The sequence below is a fragment of the Olea europaea genome, chromosome 4 (assembly GCF_002742605.1).
Source record: "Olea europaea var. sylvestris chromosome 4, O_europaea_v1, whole genome shotgun sequence".
Classification (NCBI taxonomy): Eukaryota; Viridiplantae; Streptophyta; class Magnoliopsida; order Lamiales; family Oleaceae; genus Olea; species Olea europaea.
The window spans coordinates 8,586,297-8,599,247 of record NC_036240.1 but is presented as its reverse complement, the minus strand read 5'-3'; the positions used below and the strand labels follow the sequence as shown (position 1 = coordinate 8,599,247).

The following is a 12,951-nucleotide window of genomic DNA, read 5'->3' as shown; positions in this document are numbered from 1 at the left end:
TCAATTTTGTTTTTAAAAAAAATTACTACAAACTCTTTTACAATATATATTATGAGAAAACGGATAAGATCATAACTTATTTATTTATGTTTTGTAGTACATAGTCCAACATGCCAAAAATGCACTTTAATTTCGTTTCTATAGGGAAAAAATTTGTTTTGATTGAGACTAAGGATAGCCAAACGAAGACTATTGAAGAAGAACCTTTGTTTCTATAGAATAAATTCGGTGAAATAGCTTTCGTGTCACCATATGAGTGAGACACTTCTTAATCTCTTCATATCTCGTCACACTTAAATTTTAATTATATATATATATATATAACTCGACTCAATTTACCTCAATAACTATAAGTTCTTATATGAAAGACAAGCTAATCATTTTTTTTTTTTTAAATGGAATCAATACAATATTTGTGTATATCAAGCATTAAAGAAAGAATTTTGTTATTTGTACACGGACGGTTGACATGCCAGTATACATTCACCTCAAAAGAGGGGGACCCACACTTTTTTATTGGGCATGGACCCTCTCTTGTGAGAAGAGTGTACACGGACGTGTTAACACCCTGTGTACGTCTAGCAAGACTCTTAAAGCAAAGGCCAACTTGAGCAATTTGTTTTTGAAGTTGTAATGACTATTTAATATGAATTGTGGGCCATCCTCAATAAACCCAACAAACGTCCCAATCAAATATAAATTTTTTATTATATTTCAACAATTTAATATTAGCCCCTATTTGGTACAAATTTTAATCTAAGACAAAGTCAACAATTAATTTTAACCACATATTTTATAGGTCCCGCAATTTTTCAACCACACATTTCATCAACTTCTATCAAAAGCCACTAAAAGCCTAATTTTCATATCCACCAAACCAGGTATATTCAAGTGGGAGTAAATTAAAATATTTTTTTTGCCCGTTCTTTTCTACTTATGTAAAGATCACTAAAATAAAATGGTCTATGCAAGTCTCCTCTCTCATTTGTTATTTAACAATTCTCAAAAAAGTATGCAAAGTTTATTATTATGTCACCATTATTCTTTTAAATTATATAAATTAATTAACATGTAAAAAGTTTCTAGGCACTTCACAGAATAGATTTTCTTCTTTCTTCTTATTTTTGTCAAATCAAACTTTTTTCCTAGTTGGAGTAGTGGGATATATCAAAAACAAGATGTATATTACGCTACCCACTTATCAAAATTGTGCGCATGTCAAACATATGATAAAAATAAATTCATTCTGTATATTACGAACTACATATGTCGAACACAATATTTAAATAGAATTCATTCTGTATGTTACGAACTACATATGTCGAACACAATATTTAAATAGATACACTCGGATTCTTCTATTTTGAAATTTTAGATGAGACAGGGTGGGGTTGTGGTTCTCAAAGTCGAGGAACAAGGGAGAAAAGTGTCATGAGGTGACCTGTTTCGCATATTCTAAATACAAGTAAAACACACAACACTGTTTTCTAGTTGCTTGTTTGTTAGTGGAAATATGACGATCACCGTTCTTGTCTATTTTTAAATGCACCTTTTCACTCTACAAAATGCGATTATCTTTTCACACATACAGAGATCCTCACCCACACACTGACCACAGATGTTTATGTAATATATGCATGCATAAAATGAATTTTGATTCTCATTTAAATCGAAAAATAATATTGGAAAAAGTTGTTGCTTTCACAATCATATTCGAATCTTCTTCTTCTTTAATGCAAAAACCTACTTTTGGAATATGGTTTTTAAATAGTGTCATCTACTTTGGGTTTCTATTCTGGAGTGCTGCTGCAAATTAAGTGGAAAGCTTGTTCTTGAAGTGGGATCTTCTTCTATTCTAGTTTAAAGGTCATTTCTTCTCCCTCTAATTTTCTTCTTCTATGGTTTTCAAGAAAGTGTCGGAGATGAAAATTATACACATGAAAGATTTGTTATATCTGTTATAATTCTTCTCTTTTAAAGCTTATTTCTAATTTTACTGATCCCAAGATTCCTTTTGGTATCGAGCCTTGGGTTGGGTTCCAACCTCGTTAAGAGTAACCCAATCTGATTATTGTTTTCCTATTATTTTACACTTACTATGCCCCACAAGACGGTGAATCCCTTGAGAACGTGATACTGTACTGAGCCTCGAGGATTAGCCTTCTCGAAAGTAGTAGTCTAAGCCCTTAAACGTTGACTATGATTTTCCTACTTTAGCTAGATGTGAAACTAGTAAGCAGGTGCTCTAATCTTGACGATATTTAAATAACTTGGTAATAAAGCCATTTATTACATGCTCATATATAATAAGTGTCAATAGGAGGATTGGATTCTCTTTGGGAGTTTGAAATAATTGATTGATCAGATCACAGAAGGAATTTAAAATTCTTTGAGAATTTCGTTTCTGCCTTCTGTACTGGAGCAAAGTTTTGATTCGCGTATGCTTTTGGAAAGACCGTAAAGAGTATGTAAACTATGTAGGCTGAATAGTACAGACGGAGTTATAGATAATATTTTAGTTTTTTCTTTTTTCTTTCAAACTCTGAAGTATTTCATAATTCACCTTACCGAAAGAGCCACGAAACTATTGAGTCGAGGTGTTATGGATTGAGTCCATTTCTCCTAAGAATATTTTTTTCAAGCTCTAGAATGGGAGGACTAGAAATCTTTAACTGTAAATGCTGATTTTGAATGTTGAATGGCAAAGTTTTGTTTCAATTTTGGTCAAGTTTATTTTTTATAGCTTTGATATAAAAGATAATGATCATATATAGATTCCCGAAGACATTGCTCGATGAGAATGAATTCATCGGTGAAAAGAAATCAAAAACTATGTTTTGACTTAATTCTTGTGGATACTATTCTGCTTCTCCTTTGCATTTCTCAGGGAAATAAATACAAGATTTTATTTGATTTTACTATTGACTTAACTTGTATTTCTTGTTTGATTTACTTGTCAAATAGAGGTAGCTTTCATTTTGTTCTCTTGATACACAGTGGAACGAAATGAACTCTACATCCACTCAGTTTGTTCCCTCCAGAAGGATGGGTATATACGAGATGGTAGGTGTGTGCGGGGATTTCAAAGAAAATGACTATTTGGACTCGTCTCCATCAATGATTTTTGAGGTTGGGGGAATTTATTGTAATTTCTAGTCGAGCACATTGTGTTTGTTCACTCACTTTATCCAAAAGCTTAAACGATTAGAGTGGCAATAAATTACAGGCCCCCTTATGTGTAGAATAAAGTTATGGGTGGTGGTGAGACTTGAACACAGGAAAATTTTATTGCACATATTCTGATACCATGTTTATCGACATTTTCTAAAAGCCTAAGCTATTAGAAAGATTACACACTAAGTCCATGTTTGGATGACTCTTTCAAGACTTTTTTTCATACTCACTTACAATCAAACGTTTCACAATAAAATATTTTTCACGTAAACCCAAATTTTTTTTATACTTTTTAACCAAACATTATCTGAAAATTTACTATTCAAAAACTCTTTCTTTACAAAAAAATTCTGTCAAACAGTGGCTAATTTGTTTATATCAAGTCTTCAACGATGTTAGGCTCCAACATGCTAACCGTCATTTTGTTCTACATGTCTAGCCACAGGACACTTCAGATGGAACAGTAGGACCTTCCAATAAATATGATCATGTAGCAAGGAAACCAGCTGATAAGGTAAAGATGTGTTATCATTCCTATCTAATTTATAATGGATAGGTTATTCTCAAATATACAAATTGTTCTTTGCAAGCTTGAATAAGACTGATATTCTGATTGTTCATAAACATTTATAAAAAAGGGTAATTGGCACAAAACGTCCCTACCTTTCAAGTGTATTGTGGAAAATGTCCCTACCTTTCATTTTTTGACATTTTTGCCCTCATTTCAACCTTTTTTTGCGCTGGACGTCCTTCCGTCCATATTCCGTCAGTTTTTCCGTTAATTAAAGGGTAATTGGCACAAAATGTCCCTACCTTTCAAGTCTATTGTGGAAAACGTCCCTACCATTCATTTTTTGACATTTTTGCCCTCATTTCAACCTTTCTTTGCGCTAGACGTCCTTCCGTCCATATTCCGTCAGTTTTTCCGTTAATTAAATACAAAAATACCTTTTTCTTTCCATAAACAAGGGTAAAATTGTCCTTACCCACTTCACCCCTTTTTCCCGCCATCAACTTAGTTCATAAGTAACAGTAGCAGCAACATGAATCTGAAAATACTTTAAATGATTAAGTTAAATAAAGAAAAAACATCGTGAACACATTATATTTCACAATTCCACAACTACTGTTGCTGTCATCTTGTGTCACTGGAAAAATTTAGTAAGACATATTAAATGAGTAGTCAATTTATAATGAGCCAAAATGGTGAATGGCTCTTTTTGGCTCAATGGAGAAGATGAATGGCTCATTTTAAATTGACTCATTATAAATTGACTATCCATTTAATATGTCTTTCTAAATTTTTTCAGTGACACAAAATGACAGCAACAGTAGTTGTGGAATTGTGAAATATAATGTGTTCATGATGTTTTTTCTTTATTTAACTTAATCATTTAAAGTATTTTTAGATTCATGTTGCTGCTACTGTTACTTATGAACTAAGTTGATGGCGGGAAAAAGGGGTGAAGTGGGTGAGGACAATTTTACCCTTGTTTATGGAAAGAAAAAGGTATTTTTGTATTTAATTAACGGAAAAACTGACGGAATATGGACGGAAGGACGTCCAGCGCAAAGAAAGGTTGAAATGAGGGCAAAAATGCCAAAAATTGAAAGGTAGGAACGTTTTCCACAATAGACTTGAAAGGTAGGAACGTTTTGTGCCAATTACCCTTTAATTAACGGAAAAACTGACGGAATATGGACGGAAGGACGTCCAACGCAAAGAAAGGTTGAAATGAGGGCAAAAATGCCAAAAAATGAAAGGTAGGGACGTTTTCCACAATAGACTTGAAAGGTAGGGACGTTTTGTACCAATTACCCTTATAAAAAACTATATTGTCGAAAAACCTCATCAAAAACTTTAAGCTATTAGAGAGCAGCACTTTCATTTATTTAAATTTAGTGCTTGTTTGTGCCCCATTATTTGTGAGTAACGTATTGTGGAATAGTATTGTGGAATAGTGACCGGTGTTGAAATGTGTGGTTAAAAATAAAAATTGATTTACATATAATATTATTTTAACGAAGAATGTGTAGTTGAAAATGAGTACCGTAGAAAAAATAATGTAGTAGAATGTGGAAGAATGGTAGAAAAACAAAGCCTTAGTTTACTCTCATATCATATTTTAGAGATTAGTTAATCTTTCTGTCAGCATTTGGATTCGTTATAATTTTTAGAAATAGCTATGTTCAATGCTAGTGACTGTATTGAAGTTTGGTTTACAGGTTCTGAGACGACTCGCACAGAACCGTGAGGCTGCCCGAAAAAGTCGTCTACGGAAAAAGGTATGAAAAGGTTTGTCACCGAAGTATATCCATATGTGCCGGAGAACGAATTAAAGCCTTCTGTAACGGCTAAATTATGTAACAGAAAGACGTCTACGATAGATTTTTATGACTCGGTTTATAGACTTTTCTTCTTCTTCTTCTTTCTCTCTTTACATCGTAAATTGCTGATGTGAAATGAATTTTGTTTTGAAGGCCTATGTTCAGAAGTTAGAAAGTAGTAAACTGAGACTGATTGAATTAACACAAGAGCTTCAACGGGCTAGACGACAGGTAAAATAAAAATCAATTATTTATTTAACATTATCTGCTTTTCTGTTTTCAAATCCATTTTGTAAATATTCATCAATACCTTTTTCATATTTAATCACCTTTCTTATAGAGAAAAGACATCCAACCGAAAGATTTTCTGCAGGGACTGTACAAGGGTGGTGAATTAGATTATGGTCTGCAAGGCTACTCTGGAACTACCAACACAGGTATTCTTGCTCATATGCTGCAGTTATCTGTCGATTTCTGCTAATCCTAAAAAACAAGGAAAATGCTGTGTGCACGCAGCATGGTCCAAAAAACAAATGAAAAAGTACTTAAAAGTAAATACTTTTCCTAAACTATTAGTTCAGAAACTTACTTTTCTTTAAGTACTTCCTTCCTTTTTTCTCTAAGCTCAGCCAAAATTTGCTGATATCCTGAGATAAGAGTAAGTTCAAAATTTGTGCATAAACTTGGTGAGTCTCATAGTTTGTTTCCTGTCAAGAATAGCTAGTAACTTTTTCATCAATCCAATAAAATTTTCTAAGGAGTCATTTGAGTAATAATAGCTTGTTCTTTGTTTAAGTGCTTTCGAAATGAGCTGCTATGATTTGTGTCCACCAGATTTTCCGTTTCTGGCGACTGTTGATAGTTACAGATGTCTTCTGAGCTAAGAATGCCAAGCGTTTATAATTCTAATAGAACAGCAGCGTGTCTGCAACTAACATTCTTTGTTTGAACGTGGAGGTATTGCTACATTTGAAACGGGGTATGGCCAATGGGTGGAAGAACAAAATAGACAAGTTGTCGAATTGAGGAAAGCTTTGCAGTCTAGCAATGGGCTTACAGAATTGCAATTTTTTGTCAATAGTGGCATGAGGCACTATTTGGACCTCTTCAATATGAAAGCCGCGGCTGCAAAGGTTGATGTATTCTATCTTATGTCCGGCATGTGGAAAACATCAGCTGAACGTTATTTCTCGTGGATTGGGGGCTTTCGACCTTCAGAGCTTCTAAAGGTGATGTTGTTATGCGTACTTCATTTCAGATAGTCATCCAGACATTTTGTACTTTATTTCTATGAAACAAAAGGCATACTTTTGAGATCTAAATAGTTTAAGAGCTCAAGCTGTGCATTGAGCTCCATGGAGCACCTGCGGATGTAAGTTTTTTCTTTTCTTATTTGGTTGTCCTAGCACTTGTTTTAATGAGAAATCAAATTTTGGAATAGTATTTTAATATTTAAAATTCTATGTACAAAGGACATTTGGCAAAATGAAAAAAGTGACATTGACCCGTTGAAATTTAGCTCCTATTTTGTAACAATTTTTCATCCCCAAAAAATCAATTTTTTTACCGTTATTTCACAATTTCACTCGTCATTTTTTACTTCTTCACTCATAGGTGGGACTCACTTTTCTCTCTAACTGTCAAAAAATAAATTCTCGTAATCACTACCGAACAACCACTTAATTTCCCCATTTCACCCTCTCTTATGGAATGAAATGACACTTTTACCCTCCAACTTTCTTAGTGATTATTTTTCGAAGATTTTTTTGGGGGTAAAAAGTGGAATGAAAGAATGAAGAATTAAAGTTCATGGTGGAAAAGTCAATTTTTTTTCCTCTTTTCCTGACCGATACAAAGAAGAGGGTCCCACTAAATGGAAATGAGTTTTTTTCATTTTAATGGGTCCAAAACAAGTGCCTAGTTTTCTACACCTACAGGAATCTGAGAATGCCCATTTTACTGCTAAATTAGACTGAGAAAGAAAACCTAATAATTCCCTTAGTCTGCTGCAACACAAAGTGGACGTAACTCTCACATGACTCATTTGTGGCAGAAAACGTGCTTAAACAAACTTCATTTAGCTCTAATAAGCACCTGTTTTGCTGCCTAGAACCAAAACTGGATGTGTCTTTTGTTTGTGCTTTGATTCTATTCTCAGAAGTTGTTTTATGTCCAAGACTCTCTTTTCATTCTCTTGTAAACTAGGGAGTATTCGGCAATAACTTTATATTTGTAGACAGGTTCTCATACCACATCTAGAACCCTTATCAGATGAACAACGATGGGAGGTTAGTAACCTTAGACAGTCGTGTCAACAAGCAGAAGACGCATTATCACAGGGAATGGATAAACTCCACCAAATTATCGCGGAAACTATATGTGATGGTCTACTGGATGAAGGAAACTACCTTCCGCAGCTTGCTGCTGCAATGGAGAAGTTGGAACCTCTGGTGAGATTTGTGAATCAGGTATATTTTTCCTGCTTCTTAACTCAGAATAATGAATGACTAACTCTTTCAAAAACCTCTCAGAAAGTACTAACAACAGAAATCTTGTTTAACTCAAAATCTTGTCATACGAATATGATCCCTTAGATAGTGACAATTTATAAAGATTTTAGTGAATTATTATGATTTTCAATTTTTCACCATAAATCATCATCCTTTCTTTTGTAGATTGCTGTAACATGCATCAATCTAATTGTAACAAAGAATAATTATTTTCATCATGATGTTCCTGTAAACAGGCAGATCATCTTCGTCGAGAAACCCTGCAGCTGATTTCTCGCATTCTTGACATCCACCAAGCTGCTCGAGGCCTCCTCGCCTTGGGAGAGTACTTCCAACGTCTTCGAGCTTTAAGTTCACTTTGGGCATCCCGTCCCCGTGAACCTGCTTAATGACACGCAATTTTATGCACATCTTATAGCATGTTTGGTAAAGAGGATCAAACAAAATATTCAATATTAACAATTTTGTTTCATCATATTATGTACCAAACAAGCACTTGTGTCCTTCACCCTTGCAACTAAGTTCTTCGTCGTCTAAGTTTGCATCTTATTTATGTTCAGCGAAGTTTCATACGGAACACTATATGAGCTGCTGCCATTTTTTCGAGCTTCTTCCCAGCCTTGGTAATTTGTAAATGTGATTAGGGAGTCTATTAACTAGAATTTTCAAATGGATTTTGCCTTCGTTTTATTTGGAATGTTGTATATCTGTAAATGAAAAGCCTGTTCTGTAGATTTTATTTTCTTTAGTGTAATTAATACATAACGTCCTTATCTCTAATTTTTTGGCATTTCACTCTTATTTCCACTTTTGATTGCACAAAAATCATTTTAATCCACTTTCTCAATTAAAAGCTATGAAATGACGAATATACCCTTCTATTTAAATAAAAGAAAATGAAAAAGGAAAGACCTAATTGTGACCATAGTCTCAATTTTTTTTTAAAAAGTGCAAACGAGTCTCAAATAAATTATTAAAAGGTGAGTAGCACATAACGTCCCTAACTTTCACTATTATTATGAAAAATGTATCTACCTTTATTTTAGGCATTTTAATCCTTAATTACACCTTTAATTGTGCAAACTATCATTTCTATTCATTTTTATCCACTTTCTCAATAAAAGCTGTAAAATGGTGAATATATCCTCCTATTTAAATAAAAAAAATTAAAGAAAATTAATTTTTTTAAATAATTTATTTGGATCTCGTTTGCAATTTGGGACTATGATTGCAATTAGTTCTTTCTTTTTCCTTTTGTTTTATTTAAACATAAAAATATATTCGTCATTTCACAGCTTTTAGTTGATAAAATTGATGAAATGACATTTTACGCAATGAACGATGAAAATGCCAAAAAAATACTAGGTAAAAATATTTTTCACAATAATAATGAAAGGTAAGGACGTTATGTGCTAATTTTCCTTTTCTTTAAGATAGCAAGTTTCCCAAGAAAGGGGCAAAAGTACATAAAAATGTATGCATGTGACATGTAATATCCTCCAATACATATAACACAGGTATTTTTTATAATACTGAATATGATTAGCCACAGTACTAACGTATATTTTAGAAGTTAATTTTTCATCCTCGACAAATATACGCTAGTACCGTGGCTTTAATGATGATAGATCACTTGGAGAAAAGTAGAAAGCAGGGCCGGTCCTATGATCGTGGGGGTCCGATGCAAACTCCATAAATTAAGCTCCCAAAATCAACATAAATCAAAATCTAACGGTGTATTATACAACCAATTGCTAGCTATAAACTTAACGTAAAAGACATTTGCAAAACATCTCAATTATGGAAGGATTCTTTTACGTTAATTAGAAGGTTTTGCAAAAAAAATAATAATAAAAAATAAAAAAAATAAAAAATAAAAAATGGAAAAAAAAATTTTGGGCCCCCTTAAAGAGCTGGGCCTGAGGCAACGGCCTATTGAGCCTATGCTCAGGTCCGGCTCTAGTAAGTATATACATACCACAAGGATTGGAAAACAAATTGAGCGAGTAGTCAGTAAGATAGTATTGGTTTATTGGACTAACCAAGAGTGCCTCTCGCATGGCAAGCTCTTCTAGGATCTCAGCATAGTCATAGATAGAAGGGTACACCAAAATCGTATTCATCCATCTATGCCTTTGCAGAGCCTGTCTGCTCGAACCATCTATCTTTATGGTTGACTTTTGGCTTGCACATGAAGACCCCAATGCCTCCCAAAGCATCGAGAAAGAATCTTTTGTTTGAGATAATGCCATCTCGGCCCATACATGTCAACAATTTTTGTAGTAGCTCCTTCATGTCAGCTTTAGTGAAGGCTTTGTAAAGAAGTTTGTAAGTAGAGCAATCAATGGTAAACAGTCTTTAAGCGCTTTCAAAAAACATGTCGGCTTCCACAGACAAGCCATTCATGCAATAGACATCAAGCATCACATCTAGTGTCGATAACTTTTTCTCCTGAGAGTCAACCACCTGCTCAAATATCTCTCTTGCTTATGAAACATACGTGATGGAGTTTGGTTTGTATCCCATATCAGTCATTTTCTGAGGTGCTAACTCCACTTTTTCCCTGAGACTTGCTTTTTCATAGTTTGTGATCATAGAATTGAATGTAGGAAGTGTTGGTTTGTGCATAGAACACAGGAAGCTCTTGAACACTTGTTCCATCTTTTCAAATTCCTGCTTTCTCCCATAGGAATCGATCAACAAATTAAATGAGATGAGGGCTGGCTTCAACTGATTGCTTTTCATAATAGATTCCATTTTCCTGATCATCCCATTTTTTCCATAGGCATCCATCAAACCGTTAAATATGAAGATATCCAAGGTCAATATGCTCTCATCAAGATCTTTAAACAAAACATTAATTGATCAACATTTTTTGCCTGAGCAAAAACTCGCAAAAGAATGTTATATGTACATTGGGTTACAATGCTCCATTCTCTTCATCTTGTCAAATTATCCCAAAGCATTGGTCAGCGCCTTAGATTTATCTCGAGGGTGAAGCTAGACAGTGATCAGTGCATTGTAGACCGATGTATCAGGCCTACAGCCACTATTACGCATTTTAGAAAAAAAGCCACGTGGCCATTCGAGCTTGCCCTTTTTCTCCCTTAACCGATATCAACGTAGAATATGCCCCATTATCTACTATGTACCACTGCTATTTTTGCATACATTTGAACGCCTAAACGTTAGACATATAAGTAAAGAACACCATCATTTTGTTGATGATCGCAAAATTCTAAAGTTAATGGAGCTCACAGGAATAGTGACAAAGGACACAAGGTGGGGTGGGACCTTTTGATGTAGGACATAAGGCGTACATTGGAAAAATAGTACTAGTAGAAATCAATCATCTTGATTCTGGATCGGTCTCATAAGACCATTTTGGAAGGAGAACGACGAGGGGAACAATACTTATCGCTATGCTATGATGTACATTGAATTTCGGCCGTTCGAGTTCGTTTAGGCCTCGAAAACTGATTTTTAAAGTTTTAGCGCTATTTTTTTCAATTCGTTTATTTTCGTTTTTTTACAATTCTAATTTGGTTAAACTTCTTTTTTATTACTTTTAGTTGTTCTAAACTACATTTCCATGTAAACCCTTATAAATAAGGGCTTAGCTCTTTTTTTTTTATCTTTTCATTAATAAAATTCGTGAGTTTATTTTCTTTATTATTTGGTGGATTCCAAATTACTTGTTCTTAAGATTTTCGCTTGAATTCATTTCTTTCGCTGCGTCACCTTTCTACCTTAGATTTCTGTGTAAACCGAGATACTAAGATGTCTCAGAATTTGCTTTACGACCCCTAAATTTTTTTGTTCAGCAACTTATTTCCCCTCAACACATACTACCAAGCCATGACCCACCATCAGTCATCGATGCAACGGCCACATAAATTAAAAGAGTAGCTATTACTTTTATGTAAGAAATTCCAAGACAATTATTAGTTTTAGGTAAGGTTCTTTCTTTTCCATTTTTTTCTTTATAGACGAGCACAAAATTTCCCACCCCTGGTGATTTTTCGTTTGAATAAAACTTCTTGATTATACTACCTACTTGGTGAATTATAATTCCTAATTCCTAATTCTTTTTTTTCTTTTTTAAAAATTCATAGTAAATTGGGAAAAATACGTAACTATAATACTTTACGTATACATTTCACATTTAATAAACTTACAAAAACATTTCAAACATTAGGTGATATATAAGATTAATATTATATATTTTTGTAAGATATTATGAATGAAATTTAGGAAAAATGTTTAATTAAGGATATTTCCTTCAACAATGTCATATCCCAACATACATTATTTAAATATTATTTCTCTCACCTCTCACTTTCTGTCTCTTACACCTCACACTTGTTCTCTCTCTCAGACCATCTCCGATTGTCTACACCAAATTTGGTGTATTGGTTACACCAAATATGGTGTACACCATTGGAGACCCATTTACATTAAATTTTACACCAAATTTTATTTTGAATTATTTTATACCAAATTTTATTTTACAAATTATATTATTACAAAAGTCGTTAATTATATTTAATGAAGTATAATATTGTTTATTAATAAATTGAAAAAGACATTATACATAATAACTTAAATTATAAAAACAACATTGAGTGCACGAGAAAAATTACATATAACGAGAATGACAACTAATTTATTACTTATTTATCGAAATTAGTATCTCATCCCATATATTATCAATTAATGCATCTACATCCTTGATTTGTCTATGTCGAGCAAGAAATTCTTAAAATTGGGTATTTTCATCTACAACTATCTCTACTTCCGGAGTTGGCACTTCCATCGAATCTTCAATTTGGGCATTAACATCACATTCATCCTCAATTATCATATTGTGAATAATTATGCAAGTGGTAATTTTATCATGTAAGATACGTTTGTCCTGCATACGTGCTGCTTCACACAT

The 12,951-nt window shown here is 33.5% G+C and overlaps 1 protein-coding gene and 1 pseudogene across 5 annotated transcripts; one reads left to right on the top strand and one right to left on the bottom strand.

Moving 5' to 3' along the window:
• Positions 1-1,602: 1,602 nt before the first annotated feature.
• Positions 1,603-8,744, top strand: LOC111393516 (transcription factor TGA4-like). Of its 5 annotated transcripts, none has more exons than XM_023019082.1 (9): positions 1,603-1,866; positions 2,998-3,063; positions 3,614-3,688; positions 5,401-5,460; positions 5,656-5,733; positions 5,843-5,939; positions 6,460-6,731; positions 7,743-7,970; positions 8,249-8,744. In XM_023019082.1, exons 2-9 carry the CDS (start codon positions 3,007-3,009, stop codon positions 8,399-8,401), a joined length of 1,020 nt encoding a protein of 339 aa, XP_022874850.1. In that variant the 5' UTR covers positions 1,603-1,866; positions 2,998-3,006; the 3' UTR covers positions 8,402-8,744. The 5 variants fall into 5 exon arrangements, with proteins under 5 accessions (XP_022874850.1, XP_022874848.1, XP_022874849.1 ...); XM_023019080.1 differs by having other exon boundaries at positions 2,998-3,129; positions 3,620-3,688; XM_023019081.1 differs by having other exon boundaries at positions 2,998-3,129; positions 5,876-5,939.
• Positions 8,745-10,139: 1,395 nt separating this feature from the next.
• On the bottom strand, positions 10,140-12,951 carry LOC111392988 (annotated as a pseudogene).

What these genes read in the sequence shown, in the direction of transcription:
- LOC111393516 (XM_023019078.1), top strand. Translation starts at nt 3,007, where the DNA reads ATGAACTCTACATCCACTCAGTTTGTTCCCTCCAGAAGGATGGGTATA. An exon ending in CTCTGGAACTACCAACACAG is followed by an intron (nt 5,940 to 6,459) that starts GTATTCTTGCTC and finishes TTGAACGTGGAG; the next exon opens with GTATTGCTACATTTGAAACG. An exon ending in GACCTTCAGAGCTTCTAAAG is followed by an intron (nt 6,732 to 7,742) that starts GTGATGTTGTTA and finishes ATTTGTAGACAG; the next exon opens with GTTCTCATACCACATCTAGA.